This window comes from Macaca thibetana, chromosome 8 (genome assembly GCF_024542745.1).
Source record: "Macaca thibetana thibetana isolate TM-01 chromosome 8, ASM2454274v1, whole genome shotgun sequence".
Taxonomy (NCBI): Eukaryota; Metazoa; Chordata; class Mammalia; order Primates; family Cercopithecidae; genus Macaca; species Macaca thibetana.
Window position 1 is genome coordinate 20,002,466 of NC_065585.1, and position 23,449 is coordinate 20,025,914.

The window sequence follows — 23,449 nt, forward strand, 5'->3', positions numbered from 1 at the left end:
TAGAAGGTGAGTTGTCTAAACGTCTTCATATCCAGCCTGGCAAAGAGATATTCAGCAAGGAGTGGTTGGGTAAAGATCAATCCTTGCCTTCAAGAACTTTCAGAATGAGCTGTAAGCAACAATAATATTCAGTATGCTAAGTGATCTAACCATGCTCAGAGAGTACATTGGAATACAAGAGAAACAAGTAATGGATTCTGCTAACAGTACTAGACACCTAAGTACTGAATTTTGTGAGACTTTTGGACCAGTTTGATTTAGTATTTATAAATTATCTTCACAGAATTTTGTAGAACTTAGCATCTGTAATTTTAAAAGGAATCTTGGACATGTTCATAGCTTAAGCTTGCAGTTCCATTTCTGGGAAATAATTGGACAAATGCCTCAAAATGATGTACAGGGATTTGTCTCTGAGCTCTCTTTATAGTATTTGAAATTATTTGCTAATATATTGAGTAGTAGAAGATAGCTTGTATAATTAGGGTACATTGGAACCACACATGCCCAGTGGTTCCTTCTCCCTAGCTCAGAGATGAGCTGTATCATATCTTTTTCCCAAGAGAAGTGACTAACATGTTGAAGAAGAGGCGAAGAGTGTTAATCTACCAAAGCCCCTCCACATGGAAAATATGGAGAGTGGCAGATAAATACCCTTTCCCCTATAAAGGAACTCATTATTTCTTACAATGTTTTTAGTGAGTTTGGGAGAAAAATGTGTTTCTTATGTGTACACATGTGCTTCCTTAAACAAACTGAGATTTTCACACTTTTTTGGGGGATACAGGTTCTTTATGGAGCAGCCAATCTCTCTGCACACCTGGTTTCATCTAATAATCTACAGACACCAGCTCTAAGGCCGGTTAATCATCCCCAGTGTCCACGCACAGAATAGTCGGTCCTCCTCACAATGTTGGACTTTCTAGCCGAGAACAACCTCTGTGGCCAAGCAATCCTAAGGATTGTTTCCTGTGGTAATGCCATCATTGCTGAACTTTTGAGGCTCTCTGAGTTTATTCCTGCTGTGTTCAGGTTAAAAGACAGAGCTGATCAACAGAAATATGGAGATATCATATTTGATTTCAGCTATTTTAAGGTAATCTTCCTCAATAGCTTTTTTATTTGTTGTCTTTTCTACAAAAACGTGTTTTCTCTGGGAACCGTGAAACTCTGTAAGGTTAAGTAGTTATGGAAAAAGCTAAAGAGAAAAGCTTCTGGACTAAACGTAATGTTAGCTACTAACTTGAAAATAAGTTGAAGGTATTATGTGAAAGCCCTAACACAATATAATTGTATTTTTAAAATGTAACTTTGACATTTCACATTGAAGGGCCCCATACTTAAAAGCATGCTAATCTTGGGTCCAATTCAAATTCATTTATCTCAAAGGGATTTTACATCTAGGCTTCTATTATCTTCATTACTTTCTGTTGCTCCGCTTTAAGTTTAGGATGTTTAAGAACATAAGAACAAGTTTTTAAAAGACTATTTGGAAATTGTCACCAACAAGTATGCTTTTATTGACATTTCATGTGTGTTTTTTTTTCTTAGGGTCCGGAATTATGGGAAAGCAAACTGGACTGTAAGCCAGAGCTACAGGATTTAGATGAAGAATTTCGTGAAAACAACATAGAAATTGTGACCAGATTTTATTTAGCATTTCAAAGTGTGCATAAATATATTGTAGACTTAAACAGGTATTGATCAATTTAGTAACAGCTTATTCTGGTGGTAAATAGTGGAGAGGGAAAAGGACACACAACAACGTGTAAATCTCTCTGAGTTACTATAAAATTTCCTAATTTAGTGTATGCCGTATAAAGTTGTCTCTTCCTTCCTGTGGCACTGGTCATCTTAAGAATTTTAAAGTTTTATTATAATGTCCTGCTTTTGTGAGGTGTCATAATAAACTTAGTTTATACTAAGTCATATAGTTTCCAATCCTGTTATTTATTATCATATTCTAGTGTATTATATGTGAAAAGTGGGAAAAAGAACTTATTTTTATCATTAACTTTCTGTCCCTTATACAGTTCTTAAGAATTCATTACTCATTAACTTTTAAACTAGATATTCCATGTTCTTCTGCCTTTACTCCTAGATACTTGTAATTCACAAATCAGGACTAGGGAATATTTCTTTTACTTGGAACAGCCATAAATATCAAACTGTGGCCCTAAATCAGTTTATAAGACTGTATTCTTAAGAGCATGAAGGACCATGAACTAGTGGAAGGCCAGAATGCCTGGCATCTTGCCTTATCTTTTAAAAATCTTTCCTTCTTTAAAGATGTTAAAGTTTCTATTATAAATTAATAACTCGCTCTGGGATTTTATTTCTAGATATCTAGATGATCTCAATGAAGGGGTTTATATTCAGCAAACCTTAGAAACTGTGCTTCTCAACGAAGATGGAAAACAACTTCTGGTAAGTAATAGTGATTATTTAAAATGAAATTCAAGAATTTCAAACATAGTATCCCTTTTTTTTCTTCTAAGTCATAAATATAAATGAAATACCATTCTTTAAAGAGAAGCAAAATGAGCTTTTAATTATCTTCTAACTGGCAGGTCCATATCTGAGTTTAGAACGTAGACTTTGAACAGAATTTAAAACAATGAAAAGTTATGTGAAAGTTATGAGCCTCCTCGGTGTAAGAATTCTGTCTTCTTTACTTTTTGCATCCCAGCCATCTGTCCTAGTACCTAGTACATACTGACCATTTAAGAAATGCTTATTGAATAAGTGAATGACTTTATGGTGAAGTGAATGATTTTATGATGAGTAGGATGCTATTTTGGTGTCCCAAGCAAAATAGCCAAAATACATCAACTGAAAGATTATCACTATGAATTAAAATCTATTTCACATAAACTTTTCAAGTCCCATTCTGCAAGAAGGTAAGAGCTCTTTGGAGGAAACCTACCTTTTCCTTGAAATCTAAAAATTTTTGGAGAAGTGTGAGCAAAGCGATATTTTTCATGATTACCGACTTTATTCCCTAAGAATGTATAATCTAGTGATTTTGGCTTTTGTCCTCTTCTCTTCTTAGTGTGAAGCACTGTACTTATATGGAGTTATGCTACTGGTCATTGACCAAAAGATTGAAGGAGAAGTCAGAGAGAGGATGCTGGTTTCTTACTACCGATACAGGTATTCCTGGGCTAGGACTCCACTTCCAAAACACTGCTGTTAGTAAAATGCGGTGTATGTCCCCATATTTCTTCTACTGTAAACAGCAGTAATCCAAGAATAGATAAGAAAGTATACGATTCATCCAGGCACGGTGGCTCACGCCTGTAATCTCAACACTTTTGGGAGGCCAGGGCCGGTAGATCATCTGAGGTCAGGAGTTCAAGACCAATCTGGCCAACATGGTGAAACCGTGTCTCTACTAAAACTACAAAAATTAGCCAGTCGTGATGGTGGGCACCTGTAACCCCAGGTACTCAGGAGGCTGAGGCAGGAGAATTGCCTGAACCCGGGAGGTGGAGGTTGCAGTGAGCCAGGATCACGCTACTATATTCCATCCTGGGCGACAGAGCGAGACTATGTCCTAAAAAAATATATATATATAAGATTCTTATCTCTTGTGAGCATATTGTAGGAATATAATAATTATGCCATAGTATATTTCATAGATTATATAATCTATATATTACATATAAAATATTCTATATATTATAGATTATTAGAGGTATGGATTATGCTGTCCATAATGATAACTCCAATTTTAAAAAGGAGTCTGAATTGTGAACTTTCTTTACCTTGAGGCTAAATTTCAAAGAATATTAGAAATCTAATGAAGGTTGTTTTTGCTTTTGTTGTTTACGTTTTCAAATATTACTCCTTGGATATAAGGAAATGAGTGTGCTTTCTGTTGTCATTTTCAGTTTGATGACTTAGAGAAGTTGTCATTCAGAGTCAGGTTGAAAGTGATTTCTTTCTCATATTTACATAGAAACAAAAACAAATCAAGCAATAGCACATATCCACAAATCATTTGTCGTGTATCTCTATACATAACTGTGATTCTTCAGAAAGTAAGGTCTTGAAAACAGGAGCCATCTTAATCAACTTTTTAATTTTAGTGTCTAACACACAGGTTTTCAATTTGTTGAATGAGCTAAAAATGGAATACCAGGTCAATGTTGGAAATAGTCAAGATTCAGAGAAGAAAGAGTCAATAAGGAGGAGTCAGTTAGGAGCTTGAGCTAAAGATGTAAGGAGTAGAATTAACATTTTCAAACTTAAAAATTAGGACAAAATAGACAAGGAGAAGGGGGTTCTTTGGGGACATTATATTTTCGGCAATACCAGGTACCACCGTGTCCTCAGCAGGAAATTAATCTTAGGCTTCTCAACTAGCCTTTTCCTTTCAGCTGCATCAGAGTGCGAAGGGAGCGTTCTAGCAGTGTTCATTCATGTCAGTTTGACCAAGCTGTTTTAACATCCATGTTTTTAAAAATGAGATTTGAATGGCCTTTCCTATGTTTCTGAGAGTACCTGGAAAAACAAAAACTATAGACAGTGCAAAGAAGAAGAAAAAATTATTGGCTTATCAAGCCCAGTTTTGAAAATATGGCTTTGTCTCCTTTGGTACAACAGCTAATTCATTAGAATGTGAGCATTCATTATTGAAGTGACACTGAACACCTCGAAGTCACAGTCGTGGCAAAAGAGATCCTTACAGCGAATAGCAGGTCATCTCCAAGTCTAAGATTCTTTGAATCTAGTTCATTTCTTTCAGAGCTTACTATTCCACCCGGAAAAATCACAGGCCTGTTTATTAGATCTCTGTAGAAGGAACAGCTTGCCAAGAAAAAAGTATAGATTTCACTTTAAATTGACATAATATTTTAAAATTATTTTTTAATTTGTAAAATGTCAGGTTCACATTCTTTACCCACAATTTTCAAATCCAAAGAGCTCTGAAAAAATATGTATACACGAGTACACACACAGCACACATGTACATATACATAGTAATTCATTTGGCAGCAAAACCTGATCTAACCTGAAATCGTTTGGAGTCAAAACTTGCCTGGAATAGGTGTGAGGCTATGTGTAGTCTTCACTTAACTCAGTTTTGTAAATATTTATAAATTTTCATCCGGAATTATTCACTTATGTTGATCATGGGATGCCAATTCAGACACTGCTGGAGTGTTATATTGTATATGATTTATATGCCATATTGCTTTCTTATATTTGAGAAATGCTATATTCTGAAACAAATCCAGTCCCAAGGATTTTGGAAAAGGGATTATGGACCTTTACATAGAACGAATACCTATCTTCTAAGCAGGCTTTCAAAAATATAATTTCAAGGCCAGACATGGTGGCTCACACCTGTAATCCCAGCACTTTGGGAGGCTGAGGTGGACAGATCAGTTGAGGTCAGACATTCAAGACCAGTCCTGGCCAACATGGTGAAACCCCATCTCTACTAAAATATAAAAATTAGCCAGGCACGGTGATGGATGCCTATAGTCCCAGCTACTCGGGAGGCAGAGGCAGGAGAATTGCTTGAACCTGGAGGCAGAGGTTGCAGTAGGCTGAGATCATGCCACTGCACTTCAGTCTGGGTGATAGAGCAAGACACCATCTCAAAAAATAAAACCCAAAAAGTTTATATATACATACATAGCAAGACTCCATCTCAAAAAAAAATACATATATACACACATGTACATACACATAATTGTGAATCTTGAGGATAGAGATGGACCTATGGTCATATCTGAAACTGTATTGAGTCAAAGTAGAATGGAATTCTTCTGCTTTGTTGGACTTTTCAGTTTCTAATATGTGTGGTTTGGGCCTTTGTTTCCCATTGTGAATATGACTCAGTGCTGCTCGATCTTCTGCTGATTCAAATATGGATGATATTTGTAAGCTGCTTCGAAGTACAGGTTATTCTAGCCAACCAGGTGCCAAAAGACCACCCAACTATCCCGAGAGCTATTTCCAGAGAGTGCCTATCAACGAATCCTTCATCAGTATGGTCATTGGTCGACTGAGATCTGATGATATTTACAACCAGGTGGGAATTAAATCTGTTAAGACCTCTTAAGACTGTTTAACAGACTGATTTCACTTCCCTCTTTAATTACGCCTTTCCTTCCTTCTTTCCCAAAAAAGTAAAAGCAGCTAGAACCTTTTAAAACTTTTTGAGCTATGCCCCAGGATGATAAAGGAAAGAGGGTTATTAATTTTGGCAGAATCAGAGATTTCCAGGTGAAGATGGGATTTGAGCTGTTGGGAAGAAGATGCATTCTTTTAGTCATTCATTCAAGAAATAGTTATTGAGTGTGTGATATGTGCCCATTCACGTGCTTGGTGCTGGGGACCCATCACCGAGGAAGGCAGGCCATGTCCCTGCCCATACTGAGCTTGTAGCTTAGGAAAGGCAGATGACAGGATTATAGTAAAGCAAGATGGGTGTCATCTTAGGGGAAGCACAGGGTGCCACTAGAGCATGCAGCAGTGGCAGCAAGGTCACAACAGGTGACAGAAGGAAGGTAAGAGGAGTGCCAGGAAAGGAGGCAGCCTGAGCAAGGCTGTAAAGATCATGCAGCATTTGAAAATCATCCCTCTCCCCTTGCCAGTGTGTGTAGTATTCACTTCCTTTTAAAAAACGCCAAAGAAAATTACCATTTGACTTCATTGTTCTGAAGAAAACGTAATTTTAGATGTTGTATTTTTAAATATTTGTAAAAATTATGATTAGGGAGTAAAGAGGCCTGTGATAACTGTGGATATCATTTATCACAGAATGAACCTGATCTGTGCAGTTCTTTAGGTAGCTTGTTAGGTTTTTGTGTGAATATGTTAAGTATAAATAAGAGGGTTTTTGTTGTTGTTGTTGTTGTTTTAAGACAATTCAAAATCAGAAGCTACCCACAGATGCCAGGTCTCTATAATAATTGTTGCCATTCATTGAGAATTCAGTCCAAACCAGCCACAAAGGAGGTTTTGTTCCTATACCATTTTCTCTGTTCCTCACAATAGCCCTGTAAAGTAGATGGCATTATCTCCGTGTTGCTGTTGAGAAAAATAAGACTTGGAGAGCTTAAATACTTTCCTCAAGTTCCTGTTACTAAGTAGCAGAACTGTAATTTCAATTTAGTCTGTGTGAATTTAGAGCATCTCATTCCTGAATGCCTCTCATTCCACATCCTTCTGAAGGCAAGGTGTTTCCATTTCCTCCTTGCCCCATGATCTTTATTAGCACAAGGGTTAAGCTGCGGTTGTGCTGTGTGTCCACCCCACTCTCTGTCCTGCACCTCCCCCATCCCTGGTCACGGCTGATGGATCAGATTCTGTCTCCAGGTAATTTGGAATTGGGCCTGAGAAACAGTTTCTGGATTGGGGTTTATCCACAACATACAAAATACATGGCCTCATTCTGCCATGTATATGGAGAGTAGCCTGGAGGGAGAGAAAAGTTGAGCTGACACATCAAGGGGAGAAAGAGAGAAGGCATTCCGGTTCCCAGCCCCGGCCCCTTCCTGTGGCCTGGCCACATTCCTGCCTGCAGGTTTCATGTGACATGGCTATGTCTGTCCTTAAAACAATTTATCTCCTTTTTGCTTGTGGTAGCTCAAGGTGATATGTGCTTTGTGCATCCAAAAATTTCTAGTACACGAGGGGATGGACTCCTGGGGAACACCAGCGTTTAAAAGGCGGAAGCCGAGGACTCAGCAAAGGAGATTGAGAAGAGAGAGTGGTATCTAGGAAACCAGAGGAGGAGAGATTTCACTCCTCAGAGAATTTAAGTGAGAGTTGAGAGTCTTAAAAAGAAGGCATCGAATTGGATGGTTGTGAGGTCATGAGCAACCTTAGGGAATTCCACTGGGATAGTGGTGGAGGTGAAATTTCAGTGAGTTGAATAATAAACAGAAAGTGAGAAAATAGCAACAGTGAGTAGAGCCTGTCAGTTCTAAGCGTTGTCTCCAATGGGAAAGATACAAAAATGAACAAGTGGTGGGAGACACAGGGATAGGACTTTTTTTTTTTTTTTTTTTTTTTTTTTTTTTTTTTTTAAAGAAAAGACTTAGAATTGCAGTAGTCAAGGGCTGGAAGAAGAGGATATTATGGAGTTACGGATAAGAAAGAAGACCTTGGCAAACAGTGGCACAGTCTGAGAAGGGCTTCCAGTGTCCAGGATCCTGAAAGGTGATGGGCTTTGGAGAAACTGATGTGTCTTATAACCAGAGTTTAATTCGAGCATGTCTACATGCAGATGTTGCCAACAGCTTTCTCGGGGTGTCGTCTTGACATTGCAGGTCTCAGCGTATCCTTTGCCGGAGCATCGCAGCACAGCCCTGGCAAACCAAGCTGCCATGCTGTACGTGATTCTCTACTTTGAGCCTTCCATTCTTCACACCCATCAAGCAAAAATGAGAGAGATAGTGGATAAATACTTTCCAGATAATTGGGCAAGTATTGCTAATTTTTTTCCTCTACAGTAAATGTGTTAGAGAACTAACTTCCCATTCTTTTGGCCTTTAACCCAGAGGTTGTAATGTTGTAAATAATGGGACATAACATCACATAGGTAAAGTTGCTCTAAGTGTTTTGAGAATTTTATAATTAGAACATGAAGGAATAAATGAGTCAGTAAAATTTCCTGAAGAACCCACTAGTCTTTTTCCAAAATGGATACTGTCAAGATTAAATCATTTATTAAAATATCTCTTGCTTTAGCTACAGAGATTACAACTAAGTTGTGTAAGAATTTGTTTATTCTTTTCTATTTTCTGATTCTAAGATAGCCAAATTCATCTAATTTGTCACTTTGTGAATAGGAATTTCACTTTAATAATAAAGTTTTACCTATAAGCTAACTGTAGTGGGGTTACTAGAGTTTATATTATTGCAAGGATATACTTGTACCTTTGTAAGCATTGTTTCATTTACAAATATTTTTATAGGAATAAAGCTTGCTTCATACTTAATATATATGAAATGAAATATATGAAAACAAAGAGGCTTTAACAAAATGCAGGGAGTTGGATTATATTCGCAGGTAGCAGATTTTGTTCTGCTTCTGTATCAGCTATTGAATCACATTAACTATCTGTTATGAGGGCCCTTCAATTTATTGGTAGTATGAGAACAGCCTACATGAGGAAGTGATGGTTCCTGGCCAACTGTGAATCTTATTACTGAGCTCAGAGTTGAGCAACCAAGAGGAACACACTGATAGTGTGGCTTCATGTTCCTAAGTTTAATAAAGAAGTTTTGACCATGATACTGTAATTAAAAACATATTTATTATTAAGAAGGACCAAAATCCAGTTACATGAAACACGTAAGATACACACCTGAAAAAATACCCTGGCATACTGAAAATGAAGGGATTTTAAAAAAGATATCCCAGGCAATTGCCAACCAATAAAACAACTGGTGAGAAAACATTAATATTACACAATAGAGAATTTCAAAAAGAAACGTTAATAGGTGTAAAGAGATCTTTATACCTATTAACATGAATTAACAATCAGGAACACTTACTTAACAATCAGGAACACTTACCTATATATTTGGAAAATCTTGGTTTTTCATTGGAATGGAGTTTAAACATGGAGTGGGTATTGCCTTCTATAACATTTTATGTATCCAACCCTTTGCCTTGAAGTGAGTAGGAATTTAACAGATACTGAATGTCTCCTCTTTCAGGTAATTAGTATTTACATGGGAATCACAGTTAATCTAGTAGATGCTTGGGAACCTTACAAAGCTGCAAAAACTGCTTTAAATAATACCCTGGACCTTTCAAATGTCAGAGAACAGGTAGGTTCTAATCTGGGGACGTTCTCTAATAACTGCAGGCCTAGTTTATGAAGTAACAAATAAACTTAAGTAGATTTCCCAAGGAATTTGGAAGATATTCACTTAGACAATTTAATGCAATGATTAACAAAAGGCGAATTTTATAGGTTAGAATAACATAGGTAATTGTAGGTTTTTAAGTTACATGGTATATGTAAATTGGCGATTAGGATCCTGAGGAAGATTCAGTGTAATCTAAGACAAATAAGCGTGGCGTATGCCCCAAATGACTTAGTTTACTTTTGCTTAAAGACTGTATTCTCATGGCCAGAGTTGGTCGTACCAATAGCTGGAATTGATAATGTTTTTATGAATAGGATGAATGATGAAGATGGTAACTGAATATGGATAATATGTCCTGTCACTGTAATTTAAATTTATCATTTCTGATGTGCTAAATAAACAACAAGACTGAAGACATTCATCTTAAAGTTTAAATAGTTATATTCTGTCTCTTTTGTTCTTACACAAGGCAGAAGGGAACATCCAAGTAAGTAGAGGAATAAAGATAAAATCTTGGGGAGCATAGTTAATATTTTTTTATGTTCCTCATCCTGGCTCAGTTACTGAGTTTCCTGTGTGGATAAAACAATATTGACTCAAAAAACTTCATCATGTTTTATTCAAACAAATTGAATTCCATAAATAATGCACAAAATAATTTCAATGTTGGCACATCTCCTGGAAATACATTAGAGAAAGTGGCACTTTGATACTTACCAACATCAGAACATTAATTTTTCATTGCTAAAATCCCTTTCTAAAATTGCATTTTCTCATTTGTGACATTTTTAAGAGGTTTCTTGATACCATAGATTTCAACTAACTTGCCGAGGTTGATGATGTTTAACATTTGACTTGCTTTAAGTAAAGCAGAATAACCAAAATTTCCAAAAAGCTGGTTTGGAAATTCATTTTTTATATACTAAGGTGTATTTTTTGCTAATCTTTCATAAGCCTATAGAAGAAGTCTTATATTTTAAGTGTTTCTGCTCTGTTCTGCCTTCTTTGTCAACAGTATTAGCGAGAACAAGCAATTGAACTTCTGTCCTTATTTTCTTTTTCATCTAAGTTAAGAATAGAAGAGTTCTGAGGAACCACCTGGTCCAAGTCTCTGTCTGAAATTTGAAGAAACCAATACACGGGGATTAAGCCCCAAGTCACACCAAAGTTTAATCACAGCCAGAACTAGGATGTAGTCTCAGAATTCTAAGTTCAGTGCTTTTTTTCAAATGTGTTCAATAAGCCAGTTGTCTTTGAGCCCTATAAGTATAGTCCATATGTTCATCTTATATAGAAATGCTATCTTTGAACCCTAGAACTATAGTCCATATGTCATTCATCTTATATAGAAATTACATAAAAATGTTAATGTTTGAGCCCTATAACTGTAGTCCATATGTCATTCATCTAATAGAAATGTTATCTTCGAGCCCTATAACTGTAGTCCATATGTCATTCATCCTATATGGAAATGTTACTATTTGTCAGTGAATTCATTTGAATGTGATTTATTTTCAAGATAAATGACTTTTTAAATGTAATTGAAGTTTTTTATTTGTCAAGGCAAGCAGATATGCTACTGTCAGTGAAAGAGTGCATGCTCAAGTGCAGCAGTTTCTAAAAGAAGGTTATTTAAGGGAGGAGATGGTTCTGGACAATATCCCAAAGCTTCTGAACTGCCTGAGAGACTGCAATGTTGCCATCCGATGGCTGATGCTTCATACAGCAGACTCAGGTAATGCACAAAAGGGGTGGCCGTTTATATTGCTCCATATAAAGACTCAGAATCAGGACCTACTTCACGATGTAAAGTGATGTAGCAGGGAGAGAGGCCTTGAATGAGAAAGCTTTTTAAAGTTAGTCGTTTTTTGTCAACTTGGATAGGCCACTAGCGTACCTGAAAAGCTCTCCCCTGTCCCGTACTGTTAGATGCTAGGGAATAAGAGGACGTTTAGCTCTCATGTTCGAGGAGCTTGTCACTGATCAGACCAGGGAGATCAAATGTAGACATATGAAAAAAATAGAACTGCAGATCTGTGGTAGGCAAATAATGCCTTCCAGCCCATGCCCAAAGATGTTCATGCCCTAGTCCCTGAACCAGTAGATATATTACGTGAAAAGTGGGGATTGACGTTGCCTATTAGCTGACATTAAAGTAAGGAGATGTTTCTGGATTATCCCAGTGAACTCAATGTAATCATAAGGGTTCTTGCTGGGTGTAGTAGCTCATACTTGTAATCCCATCACTTTGGGAGGCCAAGTCAGGAGGAGAGCTTGAGCCTAGGAGTTCAGAACCAGCCTGGGTAACATAGTGAGACCCCCTCTCTACAAAAAGAAAAAAAAATTAGCTGGGCATGGTGGCATGCACCTGTAGTCCCAGCTACTCGGGAGGCTGAGGTGGGAAGATCACTTGAGCCTGGAAGGTTGCAGCTGCATTGAGCCAAGATCATGCTACTGCACTGTAGCCTGAGTGACAGAGCAAGACCATGTCTCAAAAAATATTATTAAAATAAGAGCCCCCACCCCCTGGTTTTTTTTGTTTTGTTTTGTTTTTTAATAGACAGGATCTCAAGTCCCCCAGGTTTGAGTGCAGTGGCACAATCTCAGCTCACTATAGCCTCGACCTCTTGGGTTCAAGCGATACTCCTTCCACAGCCCCTGCAAGCAGCTGGGACTACAGGCGAGTGCCACCACGCCTGGCTAAGTTTTTTGTATTTTTTGTAGAGACAGTGTTTCACTATGTTGACCAGGGTGGTTTCCAACTCCTGAGCCCAAGCAGTCAGCCCACCTCAGCCTCCCAAAGTGCTAGGATTACAGGCCTGAGCCACCACACCCAGCCTATAAATAGGGGTCCTTAAATCAGAAAGAGGGAGGCAGAAGTGTCAGAACCAGAGAGATAGCAAAAACTTGACTGGCCGTTGCTGGCTTTAAAGATGGAAGGGGCCACAAGCCAAGGAATACAGGCAGCCTTTAGCAGCTGAAAACAGCAAGAAAACAGACTTTTCCCCTAGAATGTCCAGAACAAGCCCAACCCAGCCATCACCTTGATTTTAGCCCAGTGAGCCCCATCTCAGATTTGTCACTTCTAGGATGGTGAGAGAATAAATTTGTGTTGTTTTAAGCCACTGAGTTTGTGGTAATTGTTAGAGCAGCAATGAGAAACGAATTCAAGGTCCAAGGCAGTAAACAGACACCAGGTGTGTCAAACAGACATTTGGTGTGGTTTGAGTTCAGAGTAGAGAGGCAAACGTTGCTTGGGATAGGGGAGCAGAGGAGGTCAGGAAAGCCCCATACAGGAATCAGGAACCAACCAGGCCTGTGATGAGGTTTTGAAGCAAAAACCAGAAGAAATTCTCGACTGCAGAAATGATGGAATAAGTGATACGATTTTGGAAGTACAGAAAAACACACGGGCCCACTGAGTTGATGACCTAGCTGGACCAGAGTGCTCGTTTAGGGTAGACTGGGTCTTAGCATTTTATGGGTCGTGGTCTCCTTCAAGACCTTCTAGCCACACAGTTTGACCATCAAGTTCAGATTGTGAGAAACGCCTCAACCTCTGGTGTAATGGTAGAAAAATAAGTAAGTTGAACTAACATCTCTGAGCTTGTTCAAGGCTGACACATTTTCTTATTCTTAGTAAATGCTGGATCAACACTAATTAACCAATACCTTCCCTCATCCAGGGCTGTATACCCCTACCCCTAAGAGGTGTGTCATTCAGCAGGCCTGTAAATCCCTCTGCTTTTTGTTTTTCACTCAGCCAACTTTCCTTGAGGACCAGCTCTGAGACAGGTACTGTGTGTAGCACTTCTTTGTTCTTTCAGATAAGGCTGTGTCTCTTTAAAAAACTGCACACGAGATTCCTCTGTAGCCTCCCTTTGTAACATGGAAGCCCCTGTCTCACAGCTCTTACAGCCAAGATGACTTCACAGTCCCTCTGGCTACCGTCTGCTTCCACTTCCTATGGGTGGTCCACAGTGAAAACAGCAGTTGGACTTCCGCATCCTTCGTATCTTTGAAAATGTGTGGAGTTTCCCCTCAGCCTTCTCTCCAGCTTCTTAAACCTTTATCCCAAGAGCTGCTTTCCAGTTTGTTTCATCATCTTGCTTGTTGGCCTATATCCATTTACAATTTACCCACAGTATGAACACCATGGCTGGAGTTTTTAATCCCTGAATCTGTTTTTAATTAGTTGAGTTTATTTTTTACATAAACTCCAGTTCTAATTTGAGGATTTTACTACATTGACTCAGCTTTTAATCTTCTTTACCAAAAGTCTTGCATTCACAAGCGTATAAACAACTCAAGCCCTCACTTTATCCTGTCATAAAACCAACTGGGGTTTTCTAGTGACTCAGCCTCATCTTCATCTTCTGTGTGACCCTGCCTGAGGGCCCTGCCTGTGTTCGGAAAGCCAGTAGTCTCCTGAATTTGCACCCATGCCAGGGACAACCTTGGCTTGCCAGAGGTCTGTGGTTTTATCTTCAGCCACATTTGTCTTTCATTTTTGTGCCTGGCAGTTGTCTGACCTGATTGCACAGGGTCATAATTTATCAGAAACAAATGATTGGCCTATCTGATTGTGAGTCACACGTGGGAAAAGTAACCGCTTGGTTAACTTTTATGGAATTTCAGTCATGGTGTACAGAAAAGCAGGCCTATTCTCAGATTGCCTCCTGTTGCGTTGCTGGAGGCATTTCCCAGTCTTAGGATGCCTGTACAGAACCTTGTGAAGAAACATTCTCTGAGGAAATATGGGATGAGAAAGGCTGGCTGGCTACTGAAGTTTGACCCCAAAGTTCTGATGGCTCTGCAGTTCTCTGGGTATGAATCCTTAAGGGTCAGATCTGAGAGAGATGGTCAGGCCCTGGGAACCCCAGAAGCAAACCTGGTTTATACCAAAAAGCTCAATGTTAAAGCACATTGAGGAATATAGAGTGTTTGTCCAACAACTGGGTACTTACATTCCCTATGCAAACATGAAAGCAGATTAAAATCAGGAGATTTCTAGTTCAATTAAAATTAGTGTAAAGACAACTGGAACTCCTTCTGAGTTTCTTTGATTTTTGTTTAGTTAGGTAAATATGGAGCTGAGAATTTTCTCTTTGTGTAATCATTGTCACCGATTCCAATATATTTCTTCCCAGATAGTTCTGGCAAATTCATGAAAAATCAGAACTCTGCAGTTTCCTATGAAAACTGAGCCTCTTTTCCAGGTTGTCAGGAGTCTCCTCCTGATGGAATAACTTAGAAATCAGCATATAAGGTGACCTTCCACAGGCTTCATCATAACTAAAGCACCAGAACCACCCATGACATATACCTATACAACATTGTTGTTCTGTACTTGCCAGACATCCTGAGATATTGATGGGGGCAGGACTAGGAAGGCAGGAGGGTATACATGTAATACTAGTATAACTACCATGGACCTTATACCTATCAGCTGTGAACTTGTTGACAAAGTCTATTTAAGTCTTAGAGTTTTTATTTTGACTTTGACTTTATTTGTCTTAGTTCATTTTCTGCTGCTATAACAGAATACCACAGAGTAGGAAGTGTATAAAGAAGTTTATTTGCTCACGGTTCTGGAGGCTGGGAAGTCCAAGAGCATGGTGCCAGCATCTAGCAAGGGTCAATATATGCCAGATAGGCAGAAGGACAAGAAAGTGGGTGCAAGAGAGAGCTCACTTTTATAACAAAGCCACAGTTGCAATAACTAACCCACTCCCGGGGTAATGGCATTAATCCATTCATGAGGGTGGACCCCTCATAACACAATTGCCCCCCAGGGCTCTACCTCTTAACACTGCCACAATGGCAACCAAGTTTCTAACATATGAACTTTTAGAAGACGCATTCAAACCACAGCAGTAGCTTTGCCTTGTATTTTTGCCTTATTCTACTTATTCTTTCTTAGATAAATAATTTGCCTTATAAACCAGTCTAAGCAAATATCAGTATTTTTTATTCTATTCTTTTCTTTTAACGTGGCGTTTATTTCATTTGAAATGGTTTAGCTTGGCTGATAGGATGACCTAAGAATTAGGACATCCAGTATTTTTACCTTCGGTCATTTAACAAGCATGTAATGCCTCCTGGCACTGGGGATACAGTGCCTAATTTTGTGACCTTGGCCTAGTTGCTTTAAGCTCCCTGTGCCTGGGTAGTGGATAGTTCAGAAAACTGAGTGCCTGCCATGCCCTCTGGCCTCTACAAGGAGCAGGATGGCCACAGGTCTGCTGCTTCTTGTTTGGAGGTCCCTCGTCTTTGTGTGAGGAGCCTGTCCTTGTTGTGTCAGGCATTCCCCACGACCATCCTGGCTTCAGTGATTCACCACAAGGACACAGAGGACTCAGCATCTAGTAGTACTCACGGCTATGATTTATTATAGCAAAAGGATAGAAAGCAAAATCTGCAAAGGAAAAGGGCACATGGGGTGAATTTGGAGGAATGAGGCACAGCCGAGCATCCTCTCCCAGTGGAGTCCCACAGGGCACACTTAATTCCCCCAGCAGTGAGTCGTGACAATGCATATGAAGTGTTGTCAACCAGGAAAGCTCATTAGACTCAGCTTCCTTCGGTTTCTATTGGGGGCTGCACATTTAGGTAGCCTCTGCCCAGCACGTACCAAAGTTCCAGACTTCCAGAAGGAAAACGTTGTTTGTACAAACATTTAAGCCTCAGTGAGCTGACCTTGTGAATTCTCAAAATGATGGCAGCTCTTCGTGAAATTCAAGTTCCCAGATGCCAGTCAAGAGCCAACCTTGCAAACAGGCCTCTCTAGGGATAGCAGTCCATTACTGAATGGCAGGGATCGATGCTTAAAGCAAAAGCAACTCCAACAGACAGGACGTGAGGAAGCCACCAGCTATGAAGTATGAAGTAGTACAATGAGGCTCTGCCCATCCATTTTAGGCAATTGCTATAAACGAACCACAGAATGCTCACAAAATTTGGAAACACTGTTCTGCAGCTTGCTTTTTTTCATTCAATAGTCTTTCAAGGATGACACTGCATGTCAGTTTCAACTGTCATTTAACAGTTTAATTGTACTCCGTGGCATAGATATACTATATTTCACCATCTTTTATTGATAGACATTTTGCTAATTACTTTTTAAATGGTTAAAATGAAGGAAGATATTTAAGAATTTATCTATTTCATAGATATTTTCTACACATTTAGTAAGCACATAACACTTTTCCTCTTTCTAGCCTGTGACCCAAACAACAAACGCTTTCGTCAAATCAAGGACCAGATTCTAACAGACTCTCGGTACAATCCCAGGATCCTCTTCCAGCTGCTATTGGATACTGCACAATTTGAGTTTATACTCAAAGAGGTAAAAATATTTGAATGAATATCACCACAGTCTTAGCTTTTTTATGCTTAAAAATATTAAAAAAAAAAAAAAGACTAGGATTACTTGCTCTGTCTGTGATTCAGGTACAGATTCGAGCTGTTGAGATAGTTCTTATAGTAAAAGGACAGGAATAAACATTTAACAAGCATGTAATGCCTCCTTTCACTGGGGATACAGTGATGGGGAAAGGTACACAAGATGGTAAAAGTTACAGCCTAATGGGGAATATAGACATTAATTAAAGAATCACTATAGGCCAAGTGCAGTGGTTCATTTCTATAATCCCAGCACTTTGGAAGGTCAACGTGGGCAGGTCACCTGAGGTTAGGAGTTTGAGACCAGCCTGGTCAGCAGGCTGGTGAAACCTTGTCTCTACTAAAAATACAAAAGTTAGCCAGGCATGGTGGTGCATAGCTATAGTCTCAGCAACTGGGGAGGCTGAGGCATGAGAATCACTTGAACCTGGGAGGTGGAGGTTACAGTGAGCCAAGATCGCACCACTGCACTCCAGCCTGGGCAACAGAGTGACAGCTTGTCTCAAAAAAAAAAAAATCACACTAATAAAAATGTAAATACAAACTCAGATATTTGCTCTGAGGGAAAGAAATGTAGTTCTCCAAGTACCTAAAATAAAGTATCCTGTTGCCTCCTGGTAGACTTGCATGAGAAGAGACACAAGAGCTTCTGAAGGGGCCTGGGGAAGGGATCTGTTGGTGTTAGCTAGAAAAAGGTAGGGAGTGTGATGCAGAACATTCCAGTGACAGGAAGAATATCAAGTCTTCTTGGGTGAGGAGGAGCATAAACAATTCAAAGACCTGAAAGACCAGTTGGCTAGAGGGGAGTGAGAGAAAGGTAGTGTGAAATGAGGCTGAAAGTTAGTCAGGAGTCAGCTCATACTAGGCCTTGCAGGACTTTGGTCTTTATCCTAGGAGCCATGAGAACCACTGAAAAGGGATTAAATAGGGTGGGTGATTAGCATTTGTACAAGGTCATCTTGAGGACTTTAAGGCATCTGAGTTCACTGAAGAAAATGGCTGAGGTTAGTCTTACCTCTAAAGAAGCCTATATGGGCATAATAAAAATGATGGGTACCTGGGAATGCCCAGGTTTTAAAACCAGTAACCCTGGGGGCTTGGATCAGGTGGGCCCAGGAACTAGCCCAGACATTTATACCCATTCGGAACAGATCCTCATCTTGCTTCAGTTTGGTTACTAGTGTACTAGATGTTTCTTTATCTTCTAGGACACTATATTCCCCTACTAAGTAGCTCAGAAAAAGTAGATGCTGACTACTAACATAATGATAATGCCCGTGCTGAGTGTTTTCAGTGATTTGTCTGGGTATAATTTTATCAAATCAGATGAATGCTGCTCCTTTTTAATCTATTAATAATTTTAATGGTTTCCCTCTGAATAGCAAATAGTTATTGAAAAGCTACTCTGTTCTTTGCTAGGTGCTGGAAATGTAAATATGAACAAAGTGTGTCCCTACCATCTAGGAGCCGTCCTGTCAGTACAGTGGGGGAAGAAAGACAGATTAAGCCAAGGTGAAAAAACAGGAAAGATCCAAGAACAGGAACCAGGTCAAAGCAAAAGTGGCCTTTCAAAGGCAAGTGAAAAAATGCCCACAAGGAAGAAATGCCCAGTCGAGCACCGTGTCTCACGCCTGTAATCCCAGCACTTTGGGAGGCCGAGGGAGGTGGATCACCTGAGGTCAGGAGTTCGAGACCAGTCTGGCCAATATAGCGAAACCCCATCTCTACTAAAAATACAAAAATTAGCTGGGCTCAATAGCATGTGCCTGTATTCCAAGCTCCTCAGGAGGCTGAGGCAGGAGAATCACTTGAACCCGCAGGCAGAGGTTGCAGTGAGCCAAGATGATGCCACTGCACTCCAACCTGGGCAACAGAGCAAGACTCTGTCTCAAAAAAAAAAAAAAGAATGAAAGAAATGCCCTCCGAATAGTTGGAATTATAAACTGGAGCCCCAGGGACCCAAGAGTTCTATAGATAATATGTAGTTCAGCATTGTTGAGTGGAAATCAGGACAGACCTAGGCTATCTGACTGACCAAGCCTATATTTCTAATGATAAGTCTGTTCTCTGGAATCTATTGAAACAGAATGGACAGCTTCCTTCTGTCTATCCAGGTAAACAGGAAACAAGACAGCATAAAGGAGTACCAACTCATGAGAGGTCTTCAGGAAAGCTCTGGTAAAAAAGAAAAAAAAATACCCAATACAAATTGCTCAAAGAAATGACATATTTGAATTTCTGACATTTCAGCTTGATTCTTTAACCTGTGCTTCCTCTCTCCTACTTCCCATCCTGCACTGTTTATAGAATCACTTTCTGAGTATGCTATAGACACAGTAATTGGACCTGTGTTTCTTCTAATCTTTATATGACAGTGCATTTCCTAATTCAGGGACCATCCCCTATCCCAAATTCCATCCTGCAAGATGTGAAACCTGCAAGTTCATGTGAATGCGTGTTTGAAGGGCTTGATGCCATGTAGTCTCTTACGAAGGCCTCAGGGTGCTCTTATGTTGTTGCTTTGCCATTGTCAAATGGCATTGATTGATCCGAGGGACTCAGAAAGTTAGGGTAGACTCTGTAAATAATTTCATTATTCCTCATCCTCTCCCTCATCATTTTGTCAATTAGTCATTCTGTCCAGATCACTAAGATTCTTCCTCTACAGGCCCTGCAAAATTCCACAGAGCCCTGATTCTCCACCTGCAGATGGAGTCTCCCTATCCCATTGCTCGGCTTTTCAAGATTCATTATGATGCTGGCAAGTGAGGAATTTCTTAAGTGAGAAATCAGTGTTCATGCCTGTTTACCTCCTAAGAACCCAGTGTAAAAAACCATCCACCCTTGTCTGAGATGGCCTGTCCTTTAGTGAGAAATAAGTATGTTTTTTAAGTTTGTTTCAGAAAAAAAACCAAAAACAAACCTAACCCTGAGTTACACCTTTTTCTTCTCTGCCCAAGACTTTGTAGAATTTAAATTTTATGAAGGAGTGAATTAGTAAACAGAATTAAGGTGGTTGAATGGCTCAGGGAGACCGAGGAGTGAGGATCACTTGAGACCGAGAGTTTGAGACACTAGCCTGGGCAGCATAGCAAGACCCCCATCTCTGCAAAAAAATAATAAAGTTAACCAGGCATAGTGGTGCATGCCCATAGCCCTAGCTCTTTGGGAGGCTGAGGCAGGAGGGTCACTTGAACCCAGAAGTTCAGGGTTGTAGTGAGCCATGATCACCCCACTGCACTCTAGCCTGGGCAACAGAGTGAGACCCTGTCTCTAAAAAATAAATAAATAAAAATAAACATAATTACTTGTATAATAATAAAAATAAACAAACTTGTATAATAAAACAAAGAACTTTTGTAGTTAATTTAGTTCATTCCCCAGTCATCAGAGAAGATAATACAGAGTATCCCTGACTGTTTAGAGTTGCAGACATTGTTGCCTAGAAAGAACCATAGAGCAGTGGTCACAAATTTAATCTCACATTAAAAATGCTAATTTCCAGCCCTATTCAAGACCACCTGAACCAAATCTTTAGGGGTGGGCCTTGGGAATTTGAAAACTTTAAAGCCCTCCTCCTGGTGGTGCTGATGTACAGTTGGTATGAGAACTACTGTTTTGGAGGTGGTCTGGCTTTGTCATTGAATTTCTACAAAGTATCAGTGCCTAAGGAGATGACATCAGGGTCACTGTTAATTTACAGTGTAGCTTCTTATTTAAAATTTAAATTGGGTTTCCTCAAGCTCTCTTCATAAACTGCCTAGTCTGGATTTTCTCTTAAGTAAGTAAATCTTTTCTGTCGCTTCAACAGATGTTCAAGCAAATGCTTTCAGAAAAGCAAACCAAATGGGAGCATTATAAGAAAGAGGGTTCGGAGCGGATGACTGAGCTTGCTGATGTCTTTTCGGGAGTGAAACCCCTGACCAGAGTGGAGAAAAATGGTAATTGCTGAAGAGGAAATACTGGTGTGTTTGGAATGTATGCACAGGTTATTTGAAACCTTGGAAACTGGCAGGTTAAAAAGGCTTTATGTTCTCATTATTGCATCCTATGATATTCCCTCTTTAGTGTTGCTAATAAAGATCTGAAGGTTAGTTTTGGCTGCGTCTAGCTTTCTGCTCTCTTGGGCACTGTTCATATCCTTTCTAGAGTTCAGGTTTTGTATCTTATCTTTGAAACGTGAGGTTAGGCTAAACCAGGGGTTTTGGTAACTCCAGTTCATAGACAAGGGTTTAGAGAGTCACAGCTGGCCTTCACCTCCATGGTATGCAGAACTAATGTGTGAGTTTATGTGATTTGGGGAAAGGGGGGAAAGGATCTATAACTCTCATGATCTTCTCAAGAAGGATACATCATCCAAGAATGTTAGTAATATACCAGCATAGATGAGAGCTAAAATTCTTCTGCTCTCGCTTGATTCCTGTTCACCAATGCACCTGGTATCTAGTGGCAGAAGAAGGTACTGCAGACTAGTTTTGAAAAAACACAAACTCAGATTTTACTTTAATGATTTTGATCCTACTTCTTCTAGGAAATTTTATTTACAGGAAAGTTCTGGCACCATTTCAAATTTTTATAAATAAGAAATTTCTAACTGCCCCCAAAAAACCATTCTGAATTTTATGGCGACAATTTTTTTAATGGTTAATTTTGTTTTAACTATCCGATCGATTTCTGAAGTTAATTTTACTGTAGAATTGCTTAGTAGTGTAGCTTCTTATTTAAAAACTATTATTTTTAATCAGTATGAGCTTGTGATTACTGTATTTTGGCTTTTGTTTATTTCTTTGATGCTGAGTGGTTGGGCAAAAATATATTTCCAAATTGTATTATTGTTCCTATAGGGAAAAGTCAGCCAACATATAATGATGTGATATAAACTAGAAACATGTTTAGCAGGTCACCATATTGTTATATGAAACCTGAAGTCTAGAATGAATATTATGGTTATCATATTTTGATCTGCAAAACAATCACGTGTAACAATCTGACCCCATTAGCTGTCTAGAATCAGTGCATTAATCTCTGTGATAATTTCTTTTAGGCCCTTAAAAATGCCAACTTTGTTTCAGAGATGAAATAACAATTTTACATTTTTTTTCCGGCTGTATAGTTTATTACAGCTTAGGACATACTTTCATAATTTTTTCTCACCTTACAACCCTGTAGGATACACATCTTAATCCTTATTCCATATATATAAGGAAACTGAGGCTTAAGCATGGAATCATTTGCTGAAGGTACAAAGGTGAAGAGCCTGGGTCTTGCTCATCTCAGACCCCAAATTTCATGCTCTTCCTACTACTCCATCGCTGCCCCTCAGCCCTAAAAAAATCTTCAAAATTATGAGTGTTCGTCATGCTAATTCTTGAAATAACTTAGATCATAAGTAAGTAAGGCCTTTTAATAATGTGGAACCACCCCATTGATAAACAAAAATTTTAGGGGATCAACTTGGTGAGGTAAATAGAGTTTTTGAACTTGGACAGACAATTGTAAGTCCTGGCTCCGCCATTTAGTGTCACCCTGCATAACATTCTCAGTTTCTCTGAGCATCAGCCTCTTTATCTGGGAAATGGCTAACAAATTCCACCTCCCTATATTGCTGTGAAGATTAAATACTTAGAACTTTGCCTGACACACTGAGGGTACTCAGAGCATGTGGACACCCTTCTCTTTCTCTACTGTATGAAATGTCTGCCGGTTCAGAAGTGCAAATGGCACCCCCTGCATTGTTCAGACGTCCCTGTGACTCACCAGTCACACCTTATGCTTCTGTCTTATTGGTCTCTTCTTTGCCCTCCAAGATATGCTCTTGTCATTCTTGCCCTGAAGCCTCTGCCTGTGTCTGCCTTTCATCTGGATACAATACCCTTCATCTCTCCGATGATCCGGATCTTTACCTTTCCTCGCTTCGCCAGAAAACTCTCCCTGGTAACTAGGGACATCCTTCAGTTCCCTTCCAACTCTTCTCCACTGCCACTACCACCTCTACACTTACCGCTTATATAGCATGTACTTGAGCCTTTAGTATTTGTCTGCCAAGTGTTATAGACTAAGCTATTTATGTAGAAAGTTTATTCTACTATGTGGCATGCTCCAGGCATTTTTGCCATTTGGAAAATTCCTAGTGTTAGGCCCATGGCAAAAGCGCTGAGGAACTGAATTTGTAAAAGATTATTTAGTTAAATTCAAAGCCACAGCT

At 39.3% G+C, this 23,449-nt stretch overlaps 1 protein-coding gene across 2 annotated transcripts in view; it reads left to right on the plus strand.

The window, feature by feature from the left end:
- The window catches only part of WASHC5 (WASH complex subunit 5), a 64,348-nt gene that overhangs the window by 7,396 nt on the left and 33,503 nt on the right, over positions 1 to 23,449 (plus strand). For both annotated transcript variants that reach the window (XM_050801688.1, XM_050801689.1), the window contains exons 2-11: positions 785 to 1,093; positions 1,549 to 1,694; positions 2,340 to 2,424; positions 3,050 to 3,150; positions 5,851 to 6,043; positions 8,289 to 8,441; positions 9,685 to 9,798; positions 11,404 to 11,575; positions 17,061 to 17,188; positions 21,056 to 21,185. In XM_050801688.1, coding sequence (XP_050657645.1) covers positions 908 to 1,093; positions 1,549 to 1,694; positions 2,340 to 2,424; positions 3,050 to 3,150; positions 5,851 to 6,043; positions 8,289 to 8,441; positions 9,685 to 9,798; positions 11,404 to 11,575; positions 17,061 to 17,188; positions 21,056 to 21,185 — 1,408 coding nt within the window. In that variant the 5' untranslated portion in view covers positions 785 to 907. The remainder of the gene's footprint in view (positions 1 to 784; positions 1,094 to 1,548; positions 1,695 to 2,339; positions 2,425 to 3,049; positions 3,151 to 5,850; positions 6,044 to 8,288; positions 8,442 to 9,684; positions 9,799 to 11,403; positions 11,576 to 17,060; positions 17,189 to 21,055; positions 21,186 to 23,449) is intronic.